Source organism: Pteronotus mesoamericanus, unplaced genomic scaffold, assembly GCF_021234165.1.
Source record: "Pteronotus mesoamericanus isolate MK-2021 breed Mesoamerican mustached bat unplaced genomic scaffold, CSHL_Meso_final scaffold_21, whole genome shotgun sequence".
In the NCBI taxonomy this organism is placed as follows: Eukaryota; Metazoa; Chordata; class Mammalia; order Chiroptera; family Mormoopidae; genus Pteronotus; species Pteronotus mesoamericanus.
In genome coordinates, this window is record NW_026555310.1 from 14,656,900 (window position 1) to 14,677,669 (window position 20,770).

The 20,770-nt window shown below is 36.8% G+C and overlaps 1 protein-coding gene across 3 annotated transcripts in view; it reads right to left on the bottom strand.

The window, feature by feature from the left end:
- BICD1 (BICD cargo adaptor 1) overlaps positions 1–20,770 on the bottom strand; it is a 155,011-nt gene that overhangs the window by 8,008 nt on the left and 126,233 nt on the right. The window contains exons 7-8 of one of the 3 annotated variants that reach the window (XM_054591274.1): positions 18,127–18,444; positions 16,957–17,150 (exon numbers count right to left, since the gene is read on the bottom strand). In XM_054591274.1, coding sequence (XP_054447249.1) covers positions 16,957–17,150; positions 18,127–18,444 — 512 coding nt within the window. The remainder of the gene's footprint in view (positions 1–16,956; positions 17,151–18,126; positions 18,445–20,770) is intronic. The other 2 variants (XM_054591273.1, XM_054591271.1) reach the window with 2 other exon arrangements.

Here is a 20,770-nt window from a genome sequence, read left to right on the forward strand (position 1 = left end):
GATAAAAGGAAAACAGACAATATGGTCCCTGGTCAACTGAGAAAAGCAAGCACATTCAAAAAGAAATTATAATAAAGTATCATGACGATGATGATGGTGGTGGTGATGGTGATGATGATGATGATGATGATGATGATAGCAGTTGCCTGGCACTGTGCAGGCACTGAACATGCATGCTCTCCTTTAACCCTGTTTTACTTTCCCAATTTATGGATGAGCAAAGAGGGACTTGGGTTAAGTAACTTGCCAAAGTCCACTAAGAGGTGAAGCTGAGATTTCAATCTCCGATGGCATCACCCAAGGGCCGAATTAAATTTACAGACACATCCCTGCAGGGATGGTGTCCTTGGTGCCCAGACACTCAGAGGGAGGCTGAGCAGCAGCTCCTGGTGGCAAATAGTCTCCTATAGAATGGGTTGCACCCAACCCCTGGTTTCTTGACTTGAGAAGTGATGCATTCCTACCATTTCATGAGATTTTATTTAACACATCTCCTTCCCTCATGACCATAAACTCCTCCGAGTCCTACACACTTCCCCCTGAAAACTCTTTCTGTCCCCTGACTTTTCCTGAGCCCAAGTTCTTATATGACATGATTGCAACTTCCCTCAGTCTCCTCCTTGCTCCCTAACCATATCCCAGTTTGTGCGCAATCTTCTAAAAATGAGGTGTTCAGAAGAAAATCAGGTGTGGATAAGATGTGAGTAGTGGCGTGGAGTGGCAGAGTCTTGCCTCACTGGGGACATCCTGATTCCTTGAAAAGGGCAGAAGCCTGCATGGCGTTTCTTTGGCAGCCACATCACATTGCTCTTTCCCACGAACTTGCTTGTTTGCAGAGGGTGTTCTCAAGTCATGCTCCCTCTGCCCTGTACTTATGGTATGTGGGATGCCAATGGAAGATTTCATATACTGTAGCTTTGTGCTCATCTCTAATAAGAGTTTCACCTTCCTTACTAGAAACATTCTCTAGGTCCAATTTTGTCATCTAGCTTCTAGCATATTAACTTCCTCTCCATTTTATTTCTCTTTCAATTCAGAAATTGTGAAAACTATGATTTTGATGTCTTTATCTTTAAAGACTAGCAACTAATAAGACTGGGCTAAGTACACACAACATTTCATAAACATCAACCTATGAATTTAGATCCTTTGAACATGTCCATTCAACCAGTTGTAAATCCAAACAATCATATTAGCATCTAAAATTTCCCTAGTTGTCTAAGAAAAATTATAGAATACCTGGTTAGTTGTTTGCCAAAATTCAATTATACTATATTACTACTTTCCCTGGTCTTATGAGCTAGAGAATGAGGCATAAGTCATTCTTGATGAATTCATGCTGGTTTTTAGTAATTCCTACTTTATATTGAGCATATGAAACACATTGATTTCTAGAAGTCTGCTAAGCATCAGCCTCAAAGTTGTAGGTCTGTAGGCTAGAAAAACTACTGTCTTTTATGTTGTATAAAAATTACATTTCTTCTTCTGACACACCTAGGAATTCACCTTCTCACTTCTGTACTCTACTTCTCCCTGGGACCTCTTCTCCTGTCTTTCGTAAGACCGTGATTGTTTACATCTTTTCTCAACAAAAACAGTGAGAAGGAAAGTGATACATGCTTTTCTATTTCTTTTTCTTTCTCATTTTGAAAACAGTAACTCATAAACTCAAATATTGACAGGAAAAATGAAAATTCATGATACAAAGAGCAAACGTGCCTTATCATGATAGTTAATATCTTTGATAACTTGGTGTACTGTGTCCAAGACTGTTAAAGATAAGTTTAATAATCAAATCTACCCACTTGAACAACTGTTATTATAGAATATGACATCACTATTATTTTCAAATAGATATCATTTTGGAACAAAAATCTTACTACTTGGAGTAAACAGTCACTATTCCTTAAGGACCTTTCAATAAGGACAGATAACAGCAGAAAAGCAAGAATGTTTAATTATGAAAGCTATTACATTAAGAACTGACAGAGACAGTTACGGATTGTTCTAAGACAACTCCATAGTTAATGATCACAGCATACAGACAGTCTCCTTTATGTTCATAGGATATCCTTCTTTCCTCTTTCTGCAAACCTGGCCTTATTCTTCCAAACTATTCCTCAATTGAAATTTTGGCAAATACAGAAAAGGAAGAGCATGCAGGAGCAATGTGGAAGGAAGAGGAAAGGATGAAAAATAATGGTAGCATGTACTATTTCTTAAGTTCTGTATATATGCAAACACTAGGCTAAGCACTTTGCATGCAACAGCTCTTTCATCCTTATATAAACTCAAAGAAATGGGTTTTGTTTTTATTTTATAAATGAGAAACTGAGGCTTAGGGAGGTTAATGAATTTATGATTTTCACAGTGAACAAAAGATTTTTAGTGCTCAGAATACTCAACTGAATTTGGTTGTTAAAATGTCCATTTTACAGATTAGAGCACTGAGGATCAGAAGAGTTAAGTGATTTTCTGAGGGTCCATAGGGAGGAACAGAGTGAGAACTTGAGTCCAAGTTTCTGACTGTCCACCCCTGCCCTTTTAGTAGAATGCCCTGTGGAGCCTGTTATAGATTGACTATTCCTTCCCTCTCCAAATTCATATGTTGAAACACTAACGCAGTACCTAAGAATATGCCCATATTTGGAGATAGGATCTTTAAAGACATAATTAACATAGGGTAAACCCTAATCTAATTTGATGTTCTTATAAACAGAGGGGTTTAGAAGATTGAGGGCACACAGAGAGACCCAGGGACACATTCACATGGCTAAAAGGCAGTGGTGAGAAGGTAGCCCCATGTCCAAGTCAAGGAGAGAGACCAAACCAGTCCATACCTTGACACCTTGACCTTGGACTTCCAGCCTGCAGAACTGGGAGAGAAGCATTTGTTGTGTAAGCGCCTCAGTCTAAAATACAGAGCCTTTGCACTTGATCCAATGTGAAAGCAGCGTTTATTTTCTCTTACTCTGTCAGTAGAACCTCTTCAGCCTTAATAAACCAAGAAGAGCTAAATTTCTCTTGAACTTTGAAATCTAAGCAGTCCAAGGGTTGAAATAAATATGTTTTAATTCTAAGAAACTCAAAGGAAAGATACATACAAAAGGCCAGAGCACAAATTATAAGCAAAAATCTGGACTTGAATTTCAGCAAAAAGCACTTTAGAAAGATGTAAAAGTGGTCAAATCAGTGGTACTGGGGGAAACTACATTGATGAAAGAATGTAAAATTTGCAAAATTATGCTAGAAGAAAGTATAGATTTTTTCTGCACTGTGCACTGAAGACAGAAAAATTGCGTAATTGTTTTTTTTAAGTCTCCCAAACTCAGGAATTCTGAATATTTGTGGATGATAGAACGAAGGTGTTCCCCACAGTTACTGACGTGCTTCTTAAGTGAGGGTTTTACACAACAATCCATGGGAATGGATAACGGGTTCGCCACAGTAATTTCCTTCTCTTTGCCAGTGATGCCTCTGTAGTAGTGTTCTATGTCTCTTGGCCTTCCTCTTCAGTCTCTCTCTGTGTTCCTCAACTAAGTGTCCATTTCAGCAGAACACTTAGAATCCATCAGAGAGACCTCTGTGCTTAGATCCCTGCTCCACCAACCAGTAACTGAGGGACACCGAGGGTGTGACTTAACAGTTCTGAGTCTCAGTTTTTCCATCTATTAAGCGAGGGCATTAAATGCCAATCTTGCAGGTATCAGGCAAAAGAGTGCCTGTGCAAGCGTGCAGCCCGGGGTCCGCTTCCAGGAACTGCTTACCGCTTAGGTAGGAGGGGCGCCTATCTAAGGAGTCAGATGCCCTTGAGGCTTTTAGCTTCAAGGAACAAAGTAAATATTGTACCATTAACAACAATGAAAATTAAAAAGGCCCCAAATAGACTATATGATGAAATCATTTTAGTAAGCCTCTGCTCCTAACATTTTATTCATCTGCAATGCTCTCTCTTCTCTCTGCCTATTTAGAACTAACAAATTTCAGTCTTTATTCCTGACCACTGCAGAAGGAAGTGGCTGCTTCCTCTAAACTACTGTAACACTTATCTCGCCTCCTTGAGCATTTCTTGCATGCAGCTTCTGACTGCTGCTTCCTGGGAAGTAAGCCTGATTTCATCCATCAGGATATAGGGCTGAGGGCAGAGAGAGCCTTGCCTTACAATCTTACAATTCTCTGTTCCCCACAGTAGTTTGCTTGGAGAATTTGCATGCGGTACAAAATACTTGTTAATACACTGATTTCTCTCCCCTAAAATATCTTTGGATTTATTTTCTTTATTCACACATTATTAGTGCCATTGTCTGATGGATCCACTTGGAAAAGGGAGGGTTTACAATTTACGCATTCCTGTCATCGTAACTATATCTTTTTAACAAAAGGAATAAAAAAAAGAGTAAATACTATCTGATAAAGGTTTTAAAGTTAATTTAGTGATATCAGATAATTAATTATTATTATTCTTTGAGAATTATAAGACTTTGATGTATACATCCTAAAAATAAATTTTAATTGCCATTATTTCAAGTGTGCCAAGTGACATCAATACTAAGTTATTCCTCACTAAATCTACAAAATGATTAATAGTGTGTTAGTGAGTTAACAGAAAAGTTAATGGAAAGAAGCATCAAAATACACTCTCCTAGTAGTAAAAGTTAAGTAGTCCTTTGATGCCTATAAATATAAATTGAAAAAATAAACATAGAAAATAGAGAATTTAGAAAAAAATAAAACAAATTTAAGGTAGAAACATTACATAAAGAAAAATAACAATGAGAGCATAATCTATAAACATTTAAATAAATATAAAGAGCAATTAGGAAAAGTTAAAATATTTTCAAAAATCTAATGATGAATTCAATGGTGTACTGACAAATAAATATGGATAGCTGTGAACAGCATTTAGCATTTTATAATCAAACACATAAGAGTTGGCTATCTCATCCTTTTTTGCCAAACATATCACATATTCTATTAATACATTAGTTTCTCAGAAAGTACCCACAGATAAGAGCATAATTTCCAACTACTCAGATGTAATCTGTTAATTTATGTCACCAAGCACTTTGACCTTAACTTTACATCAGTCTTTAACACAGCAAATCCCGTTATATGTTTATACTCTTGATAGTCATAAATAATCATTATTTATTAAACATTCTAAAGAACAATAAAGACAGAATTGTTGAAACATATAAAAAATTTCAGTATAGACAATGAAAAAATATGACTGACAAATCTTTAAAAACTCTGGCTCTGCCTTTATATAATGACAACTGGGCATAGTTTATCACGCTTTGGAGATAGGCATTAAAATCAGCTTCAACAATGTAGTATTGAAACATCACTTGCTAAGAAGAGGGAGTATTTTTAAACTTTTCAGTGATTATAGATTAGACAAAAACTTTCATTCAGCTCTCCATTTGCTGTACTGAAGAATATCAAATGATGAGCTGATAAAACAAAGCAATATTTATAATCTCTTTGTATTTCAAGCAAGAAATATAAAAATGCCTTGCAATAGAGCCAATTTTCTGCTCCTGAACAACTTACAATTTAGCCATGAGCACGTGTGTAATCAACAGCCTGTGGTGGGAAAGGCACAGAAGGTGAAGGGGGGGAGGGTAATTAAATACAGTGGCACCAAGAGGTAAAAGGACATTTTGCTGCCCGATTTTTATACCAATTAAACACCTATTAGAAAATAACCTTTTGTTCAAAAATGACCTTCCCAAGAACATCAGCTGGCACAGAGTTAAATCAAGGTGGTACGGTAGTCTGTTCTCAATTAAGCAAAGTCAATAACAGCACATATCAGATAAAGACTGGTCTACACCATGCAAATATCAGAATTAATTTATCATCAAAAATAAATGAAAGATAAGTTAAACAAACTACCACCAAAAACCCTCTGAAAAGATCAATTGTAAAAATATATCCTAAACCAGAAAATAATGAGACACCACTCAGTGAAATGTGTTTGATTTTCTTATTTAACACTTTTGTTCATTATTTTTGTCATTTTCTAAAAAATCAATGCTAGAAAATATTCTGATAGGTTCAGGGCATCCTCTTCTATAAAATGATAGATCTGAAATTATAGGCTTTCACCAATGTCAGTAGTTTCTTGTTTTTTAAAAAAACTTTATTATAAGAAAAGAAGAAATACTTATAACACATAACCCACATTTTGGGGGGGAACAATCCAGAAACCCCCAAACTAAACCAAGTGTTTCAAAATGTCCTATGTCCTCATAAACAAATTAAACCATAAGTATAACTCAGTTAAAGAAAAAGCAATAGGTCTAAATACTAAGTATTTTTAAAAATCCGTATGTACAGAAGGTGCTTATTCATTTTTCAAAGAAAAGAATAAGGATTTATAATGAAAAGCTTCCTAATGTAAAAGTTTTTGATATGTAGAAATTTAATTGAAGCAACACTATTTCTTTAATAAATTTAGTAAATTTATTAAAGAAAATAAGATTCACCTACGGGTTCATAGCCAACTTACCTCTTTTTGCTTGATGTCAAGTAGGGCATAAAAAGAGAAAAAAATTTATGTTTAACTGATTCTACTGTCATCACATAATGGCTTATTCTATAAATACCTATTCAGACTAAATGACTACTCTATACTTGTTTTTTTTAAGGATCCTATGAATAGAGGTGGAGCCTCTATTTCTGCCTGGAGAGCCAGAAATGCGTACTTCAGATGAACCCATCAACATCCTCATTGGGACATCTGTGCCAGGCAACCTTTGGCCAGAGCAAACAGTGTTCCTTTCTACTCTAAATTCCTAATTTCACTTCTTACGATCCAAACTGATCATCGACGGATTTGTCAACTTTTAAAAGTAGGACATAATCTTAAGTGCAATGACAAATTAAGAGGAAATTTTGTTCAGTTTAGAACAAAAAATGGATTAGATGAACAGAATCAGAACAGCAAAAGAGTTTTTAACATGAGTAAAGTGTATCTCCTTCAACTAAAAAAAAGTACCAATTTCATAACCACTCAAAGTAGGTTAAGTGAAAATGACAGTCCTGTTCTAATCATTATCCTGTAAAATAAATATATATACTTTCACATAAATCTCTAATGCAAATATTTGAAATTATAGAAGTTGTTTCCTTTAAGAAATTATTATAAGAGTAACAGTCTAATCTAGTCTACTTTTCCAGAACATTCCCTGACTCATGCAATTACATGAGAGGTTAGCTGAAGAAGCGGTCCCTCCGAAGAAGATCTGATTTGTGGACTTGACATATGGAAGCGAAATAATTAACCTAAGCACCATTAACAGAGAACGAAAATCTCTGGGGTCTAGTAATGAATAAACCAAACAAATTTTGCTTTGACCTGTACAGTTCACAAAAACTTTAAATTTGTGATACTGAGAGTATATCAATGACTGTTTCTTTTTGGCTTATAGGACAACAAAATCAATGGTTATGTGGCATCTATGACTTTTCTTTTTCTCTTCTTTTTTGTAAACAATAGAAAGAAGTAAAGTCAACCATTTTGAATTGTGTTTTTCTTCTCTTACCTTTCAGGTATAATAAATACACTGGGGAAACAGCCAAGAAAACCAAACAAGTGTTAACAGATGACTAAAGAGAGGTGTGTGTGTAGGGAGGGACATACAGCTGTGTCACAGGAAAACGAGAGGCTGGTCGCATGCTTCGTCATGGTGTGATAAAGACAGTGCACTGTGAGTCTTTTCTGGAGGATTAGCTGTGCACGTTTAATGACTAGGTCACGTTAAGTAGGTGTAAATGCTATGGAACTATATCTTCACTATATCTTTTAAAACAAAGGAATAGTCAGTAGCAAGTGCAGGCTTTCCGTGAGAAGTAGCGCTACCTGTCCTGTGCTTCATGCTCACAGCCAGGGCTCAGGCTGCACCCTCAGGCCCGGCCCAGCTCGCTCAGAGGTCAGGAGAGCTGCGGAACCCAGCGCCGCATGCGGAAAGGTCCCAAGGTCCGTTCTCCCAGCTGTCTATAAGTGTTCAGAAGAGTCCGTTTGACTGCCATGTTGAAAGGCACCAGAGAAACATTTCTGAATTAAATCAACGGCCCCCGTACCCAGGGTCACAAAATGGGTATAGGTTTAGAAACTGAAGCCCATCCGTTTTGAGAAGGAAACTGAAGTGTTAGTACACTGCAAAAATTCAGTGTTAACTGGAAATACTGCCCTTTCCTGCCTTGTGTAGTCAGTTCATAACACGTTCATATTTTAAATTGTCCAAAAAAAAAAAGTTAGGTAACAGGAATTTTTCGTTTTCCTTGATGGAAAGCATACTATATGATGCTAACATATTTTAATATAGTTCTGTTTAGAAATGTGGATTATGTACAGTGAGCTCCCAGTCCCAATCATGGGGAGAAAATCTGTATTCATAGAATCAGAGAGTCACACAGCTGGAAGGTCCTTCAGTGTTTCTTCATGCTACCTGTCCAAATATCCATATAAATGTAAAGGAGAGCCTACAGCTGTTACCCTAGAGATTGGCTCTACTGCGTTCCTATGGTGGTTTCTTTTTATCATGTTTTTCTTAGTAACCTTTGTAGGCAGAAAAGGTCTCTTTCAAAGATGCAGTTTGAATATAAGAATCCAGGAAAGGCTTATAATAGAGGTTGTTACGTAGTTAACAGTGACGGCAAACAGTAGAATACAATAGACTAGTGCCAGCGCATTGGATTAAATAAGGTGAGTATAGCACAGAACATCAATTTCAACCTTTTTCATCTCACATCACACATAAACTAATTACTAAAATTATATGGCACACCAACAAATACATTATATTTTTTGCCGATCTGACCCCCCCCAAAAAATAGATGTAATTTTGATTCATTCACTCTGGAAACCTATTGCTGTGTTGGCTGTTGTCAATTTTTTGTTTGATAGTCTAAGGGGAAAAAGGTCAGTGGCCCCAACTGAGTAGTCAGGTACTGCATGTTTTAAAAATTCTTGCAGTACGCCAGTTGAAAATCGCTGGCAGGGAAGATGCTGATGCCCCTTTAGCCTGGAATACAATGAGGCAGAGGCCCCGGTTGCCCACTGGAACAGAGGACTAAACTCTTCTCTGCTCGGGGTGCTTTGGGACATGAAGGCAAGGCCATCCAAAGCCAGGCAGTTGTGAAACCTGATTCCCTGGCACAAGGGATATCAAAGAAACTAATGGTTAGGTTCTGGCAGTGACTGACTGCAGGTTGGTGGGAGAAGACTGGTCTCCAACTTAAGGGTGGAGAGAACACATAGGTAGAAGGTGGAGGGTTAACGTGCAGTTCTTAAATTACAATTTGGACTAGTTTGTCATTTGGGGGTAGAGGTTGGCCTCTTTGATGAGTCTGAAGCAGGGGCTATGACTTAGAAACCAACCCTAGAGGTGCCTTGGTCTTCCGGGTTTTCCATCCGCCTGTCAGGAGTTCACAGTGAGCCGAAAAGTGTCGTTTGGGCAGGGTCAGGAGAGGAAGGCAGTTATTGCCTGGTGTGTCCTGGGCCTTCCATGTGTCTCAGCCCACGGGTGCCTCGCCAACGCCCTCCAGATGCAGCTAGTTAAAACCGCTCTTTAAGTGAGGTCTAGATTGCAGTGTCCAGTCTAGTAGCCACTGTGAATTCTGACCGTCGAGCACGAGAAACATGGCTAGTTCAAACTGAGATATGCTGGAGTGCAAAATGCACACTGACTTTCAAAGACTAAGAAAAAGGAATGTAAACTACCTTAGTAATTTCATGTTGTAATGGTAATATTATGGATATAACATGTTAAATGAAATGTTAATATTAAGTTCACCTGTTTGTTTTTGTTTTTTTATCAAGTAGCTACTGAAGTATTAAAAATTACATAGATAATTATCACATTATCTTTCTGTTGAATAACTGGTCTGGAGGGGAAATGTTCTTAGAGCTGTCATTTTATTATTTGGCAAGATATACTTTTATTTTATACATAGAAACATTTTAAGCTATCTTAAAGAGTTTAAGCCTAACTTTCATAACTTCTGGTTAAAAATAAATAAAAAGATGAGTACTGACATGAACAAAAACCAAGGTATATTAAGTAAAAAAAAAAAGCATGCATAACAATGTTTGTAGTTGTATCAATATTAGTAATACATTTAGAAAATACATATTTGTGAGTATAAATGTATATATTTATATAAATTTGCTTGTATGTGTAGAGAATGTTTCTGAAAGGACAAGCCAGGTTGGTTGGACACAGTTGTAGCAGAGAGAGCTGGTTTCTCTTTGAACATCCTTTTGTACCTTTTGAAATTTGTACCATCATCTACTGAAAAACATACTTAAAACTATCAAAACACATAAAAAGAAATAAGAGAAAAAAATAAAGACTACCTATTTATATGGAACCTTTTACTCTACAGTATACTATTCATACATTTTGCCCTCTAAAATGGATATTTTCTTATAATTGCCTTGATTTGGGGGCATGCATATATTAAAACCAAATAAAGGAACTTCAAAATGATATATGCTGCCTGGATTAAATAAGAAGAAAAGTGAATAACTGACTTGAAAAATTTCTAAATGCAATTGTTATGTAGATTGTATTACATTACCTATATTAAACCATATATGTATAAAGTACAGCATAGGGAATAATATTGTAATAACTATGTCTGGTGCCAGGTGGGTACTAAGGCTTACTGGGGGGATCACTTCATAAGTTATATGTCTAATCACCATGCTGTACACCTGAAAATAATATATTGAATATCAACTGTAATTGAAAAAATAGAAAAACTGAAACAAAACCCAAAATTATAAGAAATATTTTTTTAAAAAACACACAGACATCTGAGCCCTGGCCAGGTAGCTCAGTTGGTTAGAGCATCCCTCTGATATGCCAAGGTTGTAGGTTCAGTTTCTGGTCAGGCAACATACAAGAGTCAACCAATGAATGCATGAATAAGTGGAACAGCAAATCTCTCTCTCTCTCTCTCTCTCACTCTCACTCTCTCTCTAAAATTAATAAATTTTAAAAAACCATCTGAAATACACTATTTATAATTCTGTACAACAGAAAAACTACGTGGATAGATGATAAGCCACAATAAAGCCATACCTTGAAAAAAATTTGGAGTGATTACCTGTTATTCAACAACTTGAGGATCTCCTGTGTATGAAGCACAGAGCAAGCTCTTAGGGATTAAAAGACCAAGGAAGCAAGATTCCTTCTTGAAAGGAGCTAAGAGATTCATAGAGGAATCTGATTTTAAGACACACTGTGACTGCTGTCTGTCATGGGACACAGAGGAGGAAGCAGCTAATTCTGACTAGAGCAGATAAGGGATCAGAAATGTCTTCATAATTTTGCTGTATTTATATACACAATGATAAAACTGGTATACAAGATATAAATACAGCTTACCCCTTTGCAATAGAAAATAAGGAGAAAAATCTTATACTTTCAAAATATTCTTGTATGAAACTAGTTATCTGGATGATTTTCAAAACATTCAGCAATATTGAAGGATATTTTAGAGCTCTTTGGGAGGATGTTAGATAAATTCCTGTATTTTTCAGTTTTCAATTAGGAACTTGTCCTTACAGAGATGGACAGAATCGAATGAAGAGACGCATCTCTCAGATGACATTCTTACATTCTTAACATGGAACATTCCAATTCAAGATCATTCTACACTGAAAGATTTCCTGTAAAAATGAAATTGCTACTTGAAGAAATACTGAAAGAAATGAGAGGAAATTTGAAGGTATTTTCTGTTTCTACTGTAAAATGAACCATGGATAACCCAGAACAGTAAGGCAAATACTCTCACAGCAAACCTGGTTCCCTAAAATTTGGAAATCTGATGCCATTTCTAATTGCATATTTCATTGGGGCAAGATAGGAAAATACATTTTTCAGTACGAGGCTGGTAATTTTGTGAATTAATGTTTCTGAATTAGCTTTTGTTTTGGTGGATTTCAAACTCAGGGCAACATGCTTTAACATCAGGAAATGCCCAGAAAGAACCCTCTGGAAGCTGCATTAAAAGAAAATACAAGCCTAAACCACTACAGATTTCAATAGAATATTGTTCACTCTTGCTACTTCAAGAATTGAATTCTGTGGAAAAACAAAGTACAGTGGTATGGGGGAGTGGAACACAGGGGAAAAAATCCACTGAGGTAGTCAGTTCAGAAAATAGGTTCAAAGAGCTTTCACTGAGCTCCTTCCACATACAACCACAGGGGCACGAAGGAGCAAAGGCAGTTAGAATAGGTTGTGTATACATGGGACAGGCTGGCTTTTGTATATAGTTGGACTTCTCTAACTGCAGATTCATGTCAACATTCACATTCCTCACGGCTGTGACTCAGAGTTTCGATCATGTGTCATCTGCATTTTCATTAGTCTTACGTACTTCTTTACCTTAGGCATTGCCCACATCTAATCCATTCCCGCCTTGCTGTCAGGATGACCTTAACATAGTGAAAATCTGGTCCCGTTCTTTCAACTGTTAACTATGCCCACAAAATAAAGTCTGCTCTCAGGAAACTGGCCCTCTGTTTTCAGATCCCTGCCCACCTTTCCAGTCTCGTTTGCCATCATTCCCAAGTTGTGTCCCAGTGCCTAGCCCCAAGTTCATGGTCTTTGCGCAAGCTGACCTGTTTTCCTATAAGGTGTTCCTCATGACCCACACCTGCACCCTCTAGTTCTAGAGGGTTCTAGTCACATTTCATTGACTGGTGCTCTTCTGGGAGGAGTCTCCTAACCACCCTAACTCCTCTGCTATTCCAGGAACATCTGTCAACCTCATTACTTGTTTGCCTATTTAACTCCCATACCAGATTATAAATTTCTCAAATAACCAGAGTAGAGTTTTATTTGAATATCATTATATCAAGATCCAAGAAAAGGGCCTTATATAAAATAGATGCTCATACATTTAGTTAAATTTTAATGAATGAGTGAACGAACAAATGGGTTAATGAAAAAACCATGGTTTTGGCACATGCTTAAGAACACAGGCTCTACAATATAACACACAGACAAATAAATATCAACTTGTTTGAATGTAGTGAAATGTAAAGGCAGCTTTCACTAATGAACATGTTCGTGTCTGCTGTTGACGATATATCCAAAGGGGTGATTACATAGCTACGGCCAGGATTTTTGGTTAGCTGCTTTAAAATCAGTAAAACCTAAAATATTATAGAAAATTTTTCGATTTAAAAACAATACCATTCTTTCATATTAGTTCAATACTGGTATCAGAGAAAGACAGGAGGGAAAAGCAAAAAGTAGGAGAGTACAGAGGGAATTGAAATGATACCAGGAAGCAAAGCATCTGGGAGGAAAAGCTCCTGCCTGGAAAACACAGTCTGACAGTCAGCTTTTTAGGCTATTACTTCACAAAGAGAGTTGAAACTTGCTTTTCAAGTTTGAGATTTCTTGTTTATCCTGTACAAACACTGCAGTTAGGTCTTTACTATAAAAGTAACATCTCTTTCCTATGAATTACATAGATTCCTTTTACATATCCTGGTAGATTGCTCTTAATTGTTGATTAAATATAAGATTGTATTATTATTACATAGGCTTAGGTAGTTGAGGCATCAAGATGAAACGCTGGCTGACAATAACCAGTGCTTTTACAAAGATATACTATTTGCTGCCTGAATGCAAACTTGTTGATGAGAGTGGGTCCCTTTGGATCCCAGTTCATCAAAGCTGGTAGGCACACGTGGAAGGACACAGGGCACATGTGGAAGTTAAGAATAAGAAAGCCAACAAGCCATGACCAGAAACGGAATTTCAAAGGCTGAGGTAGGAGAGGCTGAGCCAAAGCCAGAAGTGAGGACCAGAATTTTCCCCTAAAAGGTTGCAAATTGATCAGTACTAATCAACTAGTGTAAAACATTCTACTAATTTTGAAAATCAATGCCCTACCCTAGAGTTGATTCTTCAGAAATTGAGAAATTGTGCCTTGAAGACGGGTTTTCTGCTGACCATCTCATAGAAATAAAATCTGTTTGAAACCATCTCTCATATATGGTAATAATATTTTATGCTCTGTGTCTTAAAATTTTAAATGAGATTTATAGCTCTCTCAATTCCTCAACCAAAGGATCCAAACAAAATTAATTTCATTTTTATTGACTTAATTACTTCTATGATTTTCAATAGAAAAACAACCCTTATATGTATTTATTAGAATAATTAAAATTACCTAAAGAGATATATTAAAATATATTTTAGAAAACAAAGTTTATCAAAAAAATCAAAAAACATTCTGATAAATTAACAGTGAATTGCCTTTTTAAAATGATGACTATTGCTACTAGCCATTAACTTTTATAATAATCAATAACTTACAAGCTCATGAGTAAAAAATCCTATAATGTATTACTTCCCATGGGTTTAAGATATTTCTTGCATAAAACCTAGGATTGGTTATATATGGAACATTTTTCCTTTCTTAGTCAAATTAAAACATTTTATAAAGTAAAAACATCATAACAAATGTTTCCTATGTCTACCCAATATAGTTCAGCCTAAAAAAATAACATATAGTTAATAATGCAATTATTTCTAGAAACTACAGTTTGGTATAGATGGTTATTCAGTTTCTATAGTAATTCATTTAACTGGAAACTTTCAGAAAATGCTGCTGGACTAAGCTAAGAATTTAATAAGGACTAATCTGGTTGATTTTACCACAAATAATTGAAAATTCCTTGGGTTATAATAACAGCTTTACTTCCTCCTTTCTTTTATTATTTTAACTTCAAATAACTAGTTAAAAATAGGGTTTATCAATACGATGGTAATATACTGTTGTCAGGAGAGTGGGTTTCTGGCCCAGGGATGATTCTCAGTTCCACATTTTTTTATATCATTAATCTTGTATAAAGTAATAATTTAGAAGTCCAATGTCATTTTCTGGTTGTTTAAAACTAAACAATTTAAGACAACAAAATGGTACTCTCATTCATCTATGTTAACTAGCCTGAGGGTTGTAAGATGTGTAAAATGTGTGCATAAAGTAGTAGAAAGATTCAGAATGTGTGAAAATTAGAAAAACATTTTGTAGGGCTTTTAGTACATTGATACACCCTTTTATTCCATTTTTGACAGCAGTATCAAAAATGGAATAAAAACATAAAGATGTTCACACTATTAACCAGTAATCTCACTCTTGAGAAAAAATTGAATAGGTGAAAAGTTGAATGCATGAGGATTTTCTCAGCAGCACTCTATGATATAACAATAATGGAAAATTATCTAAATGGTTAACAAGTGTAGGTAGCAACATAGAAAAGTTTATGAATATAAGATGAATGGTTTTTATTATGTAATGACAATAATGTAAAATATATATTCATGAAAACAATGATCAAATTGTCATATATAAAATTAAAGTAGTTCTTATTCATATTTATTATTAATTTTAATCATATCACTATGACACCTTTTTAATAAAAATACTAGGGTTATACTCATTAGATATACAATTTCTTTTCTAATAAGTTCTATTAGATAGTGCTGCTTGAATCTATCCAGAACACTAAAAAGACTCCTGGGGTTTTATTCGGGTTTGGTGTCCTAATGAATCATGACCGCTTTGGCAATTCACAGATGCTTCAAGCTACCAAGGTCCCTTCCAGCGGGGTCTAAAACAATAGGAAATGGGCTACGAAAATAGACACACTCGCAGAGTTGTTGCTGTTTCTTTTTCTTTTTTTTAAGGTGTACAGTTTTACTGTTAGCTCTTCCAGCTCATCGTCACTATTGATTTCCTTAAATCTTTTTAGAATGTTGAACATGTGCTGTAAACTTCCACACATCTTTTAACCCCAATCAGTTAGCCGATTCATGAATCAAACAAAGAAAGTATTAAGATTAGAGATCCAAAGGCTGAGGTTTCCAAAAAGGAATTAAGGTAAAATCGAAGGAAATTAGGTAGGAGGTAAAATCTAATTAATGAAAAAATAAAATCTGTGGCAAACATGAAAAACTCAAAGGCTACCCAGTAGGGCCCAGAAGGTAACAGAAAGAGAAACAGAAGCAGCAGGCTGAGTGTAAGTGACAAGGAGTGCGGGGGACTGGAGCTGCAAAGCTTGCCCTGTTTAACAGGCAGCAGCCAGCACATGGTTCTAACAGGTTGCTGACGTGGCTGCCAGATATTCAGAATCATTCAAGGAGGCCAGAAATATAGAGCCCTCGTGAAATCCCTGAGTTTCTAACTGTTGACAACTAACTCAACTAGTTTTAATTTTTCATTCCCTGTGGGAGCCAAATAATCAACACCCTTGGGCTTATTTTGTTTCACGGGCTTCCTATGTGTCCCCTGTCTCTAGTTAGCATACAGGGACTTCTTGAAAGGATTTGCCAGAAGTCATATTTTCAGATGAAGCCCTTCATAGGAAAAAGAAAAAGAAAAATGCAAAACAGCGAAGCTACAGTAAACTGTGAGCACATGGGTAAGTATAAATCAATAAGGGCTTGCAAACTGCAAGAACATTATAATAAGACCTGAATGCTCCTGGGGGGCGGCGGGGACCTTAGAGGATTTCACTTTTATTTGTCTGTAATGATTGAGGAAACATTCTGAGTCACTACAAAAGAAGATTAGCCCCAAAGGCTTTTTATGAAAAAGGATCAGAACGAAATGACAACATTTGACCAAGACGGAATTGCTATGAGCTACCAAATTGCAAATAGGATCCAGGTGTGTGTCCTGCGTCGTGCCTGCCTGTCGCTAGTTTCCTTTTCCCTATCCCTAAGGAATGAGGGTCTGGCTGCATAGAGGAAACAGGAGGCTGAGTGTAAAAGTGTTTTTAGCTGAGTTGTAGGAATTTACCCATCATCCAAGTTAGGCCCTGGGGAGGGGTGGGCTGCGTGGTTGGGAGGAAGGGGAGAGTTGTCTATTCAGCTAATTATCTGCATCACATGCACCCAAGGAAAAAATGTTTACCTGGTGGAGCCACGGTTAACCTTTTTTCCTTGCTGAGCCGGTGCCCTTGAAGGAATTCACTCATGGAAGGGGGGCCCTTCAGAAGAAATGATTCTGTGGAGGTGGGATCAGGGGGGACTCTTAATAAATTCTGTAGGTAGGAAGCCCCTGGAGTCCTGGGACGGCTCTGATCACAAAGGGAAGGTGAAAATTGTCTTGCAGGAGATCCAAGAAAATACATATAGGAAACAAAAAAGTTTTACTTTAATTACCTTTCAAAGCCTCACCAGTGACAACATTATTTATATTGGCATTTAATATTTTTTTAACATGTAAGTCAAGATTTTTGCTAATTGTTTAGTTTCCACACCAGGATACTGCCCCATTTGGAAACCGTACTGGATACTGAAAAAGAGATTTATTATAGTTAGTTTGAACCACCAATAGAAAATATTTATATTATTTGATTTCGTACTGAAATCTCCTAAAATGAAAATTTTACCGTTAACTGAAAATACAGGGTAAGTAATTCAACATCCAGGACTCTGGAAAAAGGTCAGAAAAATCAAGCCACTAAAAACCTTTCATGGGATTTCTTGGAGCAATATTCACATACCAAATGAAAATGCACAAAACCTGCTTTTAAGAAAAAGACTGTACATATTCCATCCCGTGTTACCTAAAGATAGACATCATCTCCTTTAGTCAGTCTCAGTTTTTGTAACATAAACAAAAGTTCCCCTAAGAGAACAGATTCATATCCTTGCCCCATTAAAGAGAAGCTGGTGAAAGCACCATTTGCAGAGGTACAATGACTTTTAAAACGACCACCCATGTAAAACAAAGCTGCATTCTTAATGTCCACCTTTTATCTACCAATTTTTAGGCTGGAGGTAAGAGAGAGGTATATTTATGCATACAAGGAACAGCAAAAATGTTGACAGACACTTGAAAGTTATATTATGGCTCATAAAGAGGTCAGGAGGGGGGGACAGAAAGGAGGAAACAAACACCATTATCAAGAGGTTTTGATTAGAAAAAAACAATATTAGCAAGGCCCATTTATATACCCCCTCCCAGTTTTTCTCTTCCTTCCCTTCCTCCCTCCTCCACAACAAGAACACATTGACGTTTGCAAGTTAACTAACATCTGGCCACTGCACCACACTGTGAAGATCGCTGCATGCATACCTTTTCCTCTGAGTGCCACTGCTGACCCGAATGTCGGGTGTCTGTGGGCCCTGCCTACGCAGGAGGTAAGTGTCTATGGTGGGCACGGTGACTGATGCCTCCCCACTTACTTTAGGGCTGCCGATCTTGCTCTTTCCAAATTTGCCTTTGCTGCGTCGGGACTGCTCATGGTCAAACTCTAAGTCCTCCAGCCTCTGGGTCAGGGCGAGTTTTTGCTGGATAGCCATTCGTAACAAAGTATTTAGAGTCTTCTTCTCGTCCTCTGCGGCTGCTAACTGTCTCTGCATCTCATCCAACTGCGTGACATATTCATCACATCTGGAACCAAAACAGAAATGTGGTCAGGAGAAAATCTTGGTGAAACTGAATTTGGAATTTCAGTGCAAAATAGATTTTTACTGGGATTTAGATATTTACAACACTGGTCTTAGAGCAGAACTGAGGTATCCTATCATAGTAGAAACTTAGAAACAGTACGGTAGGTACAATAATGGATCGCTCCTCTGTACAACGGAGCATTACATATAGGGACATTCTTAACAGGTGATGTCTTAAACCTCAAGGACAGTTATTGTGGGAGCTGCCACGTGGTGGTACAGAAATAGGCAATGAAATCTCAGGTCATGTTCACAGCATATCAGATGTGTTCTAGTGCTTCGACTGTTTAACATGTTCTTTGGAGAAATGAGACAAGTTTGTTACAGGCTATGTCTGTAGCATGCAACAGAATATTAATGTTTATAAAGAAGACATTTCCTTTTTTATTTGGAGTTATAGGTTTTATTTTTAATTGAGTGTGGCTGCCACTGCTTTCAATGTGGCAGATTTGTCTGAATTAGAAGCCTGAGCATTTTCAATGATTTCTCAAACAAACAGATGATTAAGCAATAGGTGTCAAAGAAAACTGAGATTCGCCTCAGACTTGATACAGATATAGAAGGCGGTCAGACATATTTATTCAGGTTTGATTCTTGTGCTGCAGCAGGAAGATAAGTTCAGGGATTTGTTTTCCCCACCAAAGGTAAAACCTGAGCACATGTACAGTTGGAAAAAAAGAATTATTCACATAAGAAGTCTGAGTTTTTTCTGAGTTTATCCACTGAGATGATAGCAAATATTTTTCATGTACCAACAGACGGTTAATGACTTTGTGGAGTTATCCAAAATGTATTGTACACACTTGGAAATCAGCACAAGCCTTGTGACATTTTAAAGAAAAAAACAGACCCTGTAGTGAAAGAACTTGAGATCTGGGTGGGTCCGCATTTTCTTTCACCTTGAATGTCAAGAAGCACAGTAGGGGTATCATAAGAAAATTCAGGGCTTAGTAAAACACAATGTGAATTTCAGGATTCTGGATTTATTTTAATTGGTCAGACAACAATATTCTTAAAAATACTAAGGAGTATGGCAATTATTATACCAAAGAAAATCCCCAACTTTCTGTGAAAATGCACTATTGGGGGGAAATAATTCTTATGGAAACCAGGCTGACTTTAAACGTTCCTTTGAAAAATGCCTTGATTCCTTTTTTCAAAGAGGAAATTTGTTTTCTTGATTCTATACATATAATCCTGACCTCTTTCATTAATTGGGGGGTATGTGCACCACTCTCATTCTCTGTCCTGCCTCCCCGGCGAGGGGCCGCAGGTATGCATGTTCTCCTCCTCAAACCCTTAGCATGGCTGGAGACCCTGAAGTCGGTTCCCTCCAGGTCCCTCACACCTCTGGGGACCCTCAGGCACTCAGCCTCCTCACTGAGTCAATCACAAAGTATAAGCTTGAGCCTATCTCTCCTGGCACCCAAAGAAAGCTGGACCGATTCCCAGGCTCCCATACAAGGCAGGCTTTTGTTTTACACTTGGATCGGCTACGTGTACATTATCACCAAATCTGCAAATAAAGGCATAGTTTATGCTTTGTGAGCTTCGTACCGAGTTTGCATCATATAAAATATATAACTGTTTTTATTTTAGGAATAAGTTGCGACAGCAAAAATGGTTACATATTGAAAATCTCAGGATTCTGAATGCCTTGAATCAATACATTCATCATAATCATTTCAGGTTTAAAAACAAAATACTGTGGCACCTCATAATGAAACTGGTGTAGGGGGTAGTAACTAGTATCTATCTAATTACTTGGGCAATGTGAAAAATTTGGTGATGTAATTATATTTTATAAGTTATATTTATATCAGTGTGTTAAAGTCTAAGTAATCGATATGAGTGTTAATCTTCATTATGATGGTATTTTTTGCATATAATATTTATTAATGATAAACATTGTATGTACTTTGGCGATGATCAATTTCAGTGGTGATAATATTTAGCTACTTTAGCAAGTAGGGCTTTTCCTTATGTTGGAGGCTTTTTGTTGTTGTTCTAAGTCTTTTGGGTACACAAGCCCTATTGTGAATATAGAAAAAAATGCTGTATTAATTTAAAAATACTTTTATGTAAAGGAACTGCTTGATCCAGTATGTCCAGTAGAGGGCTCTGGAAACCAACACAAAAGGTCTTATTTTAGATTTGTCAGAGTGGAATCTCTTCTATTTTCTTCAGAACTTATACATTCAAGATGCACGAAGATACACATGTGAATTTTAAAGTCTTTTCCCCATGTACCACACCTACCCTTGGAA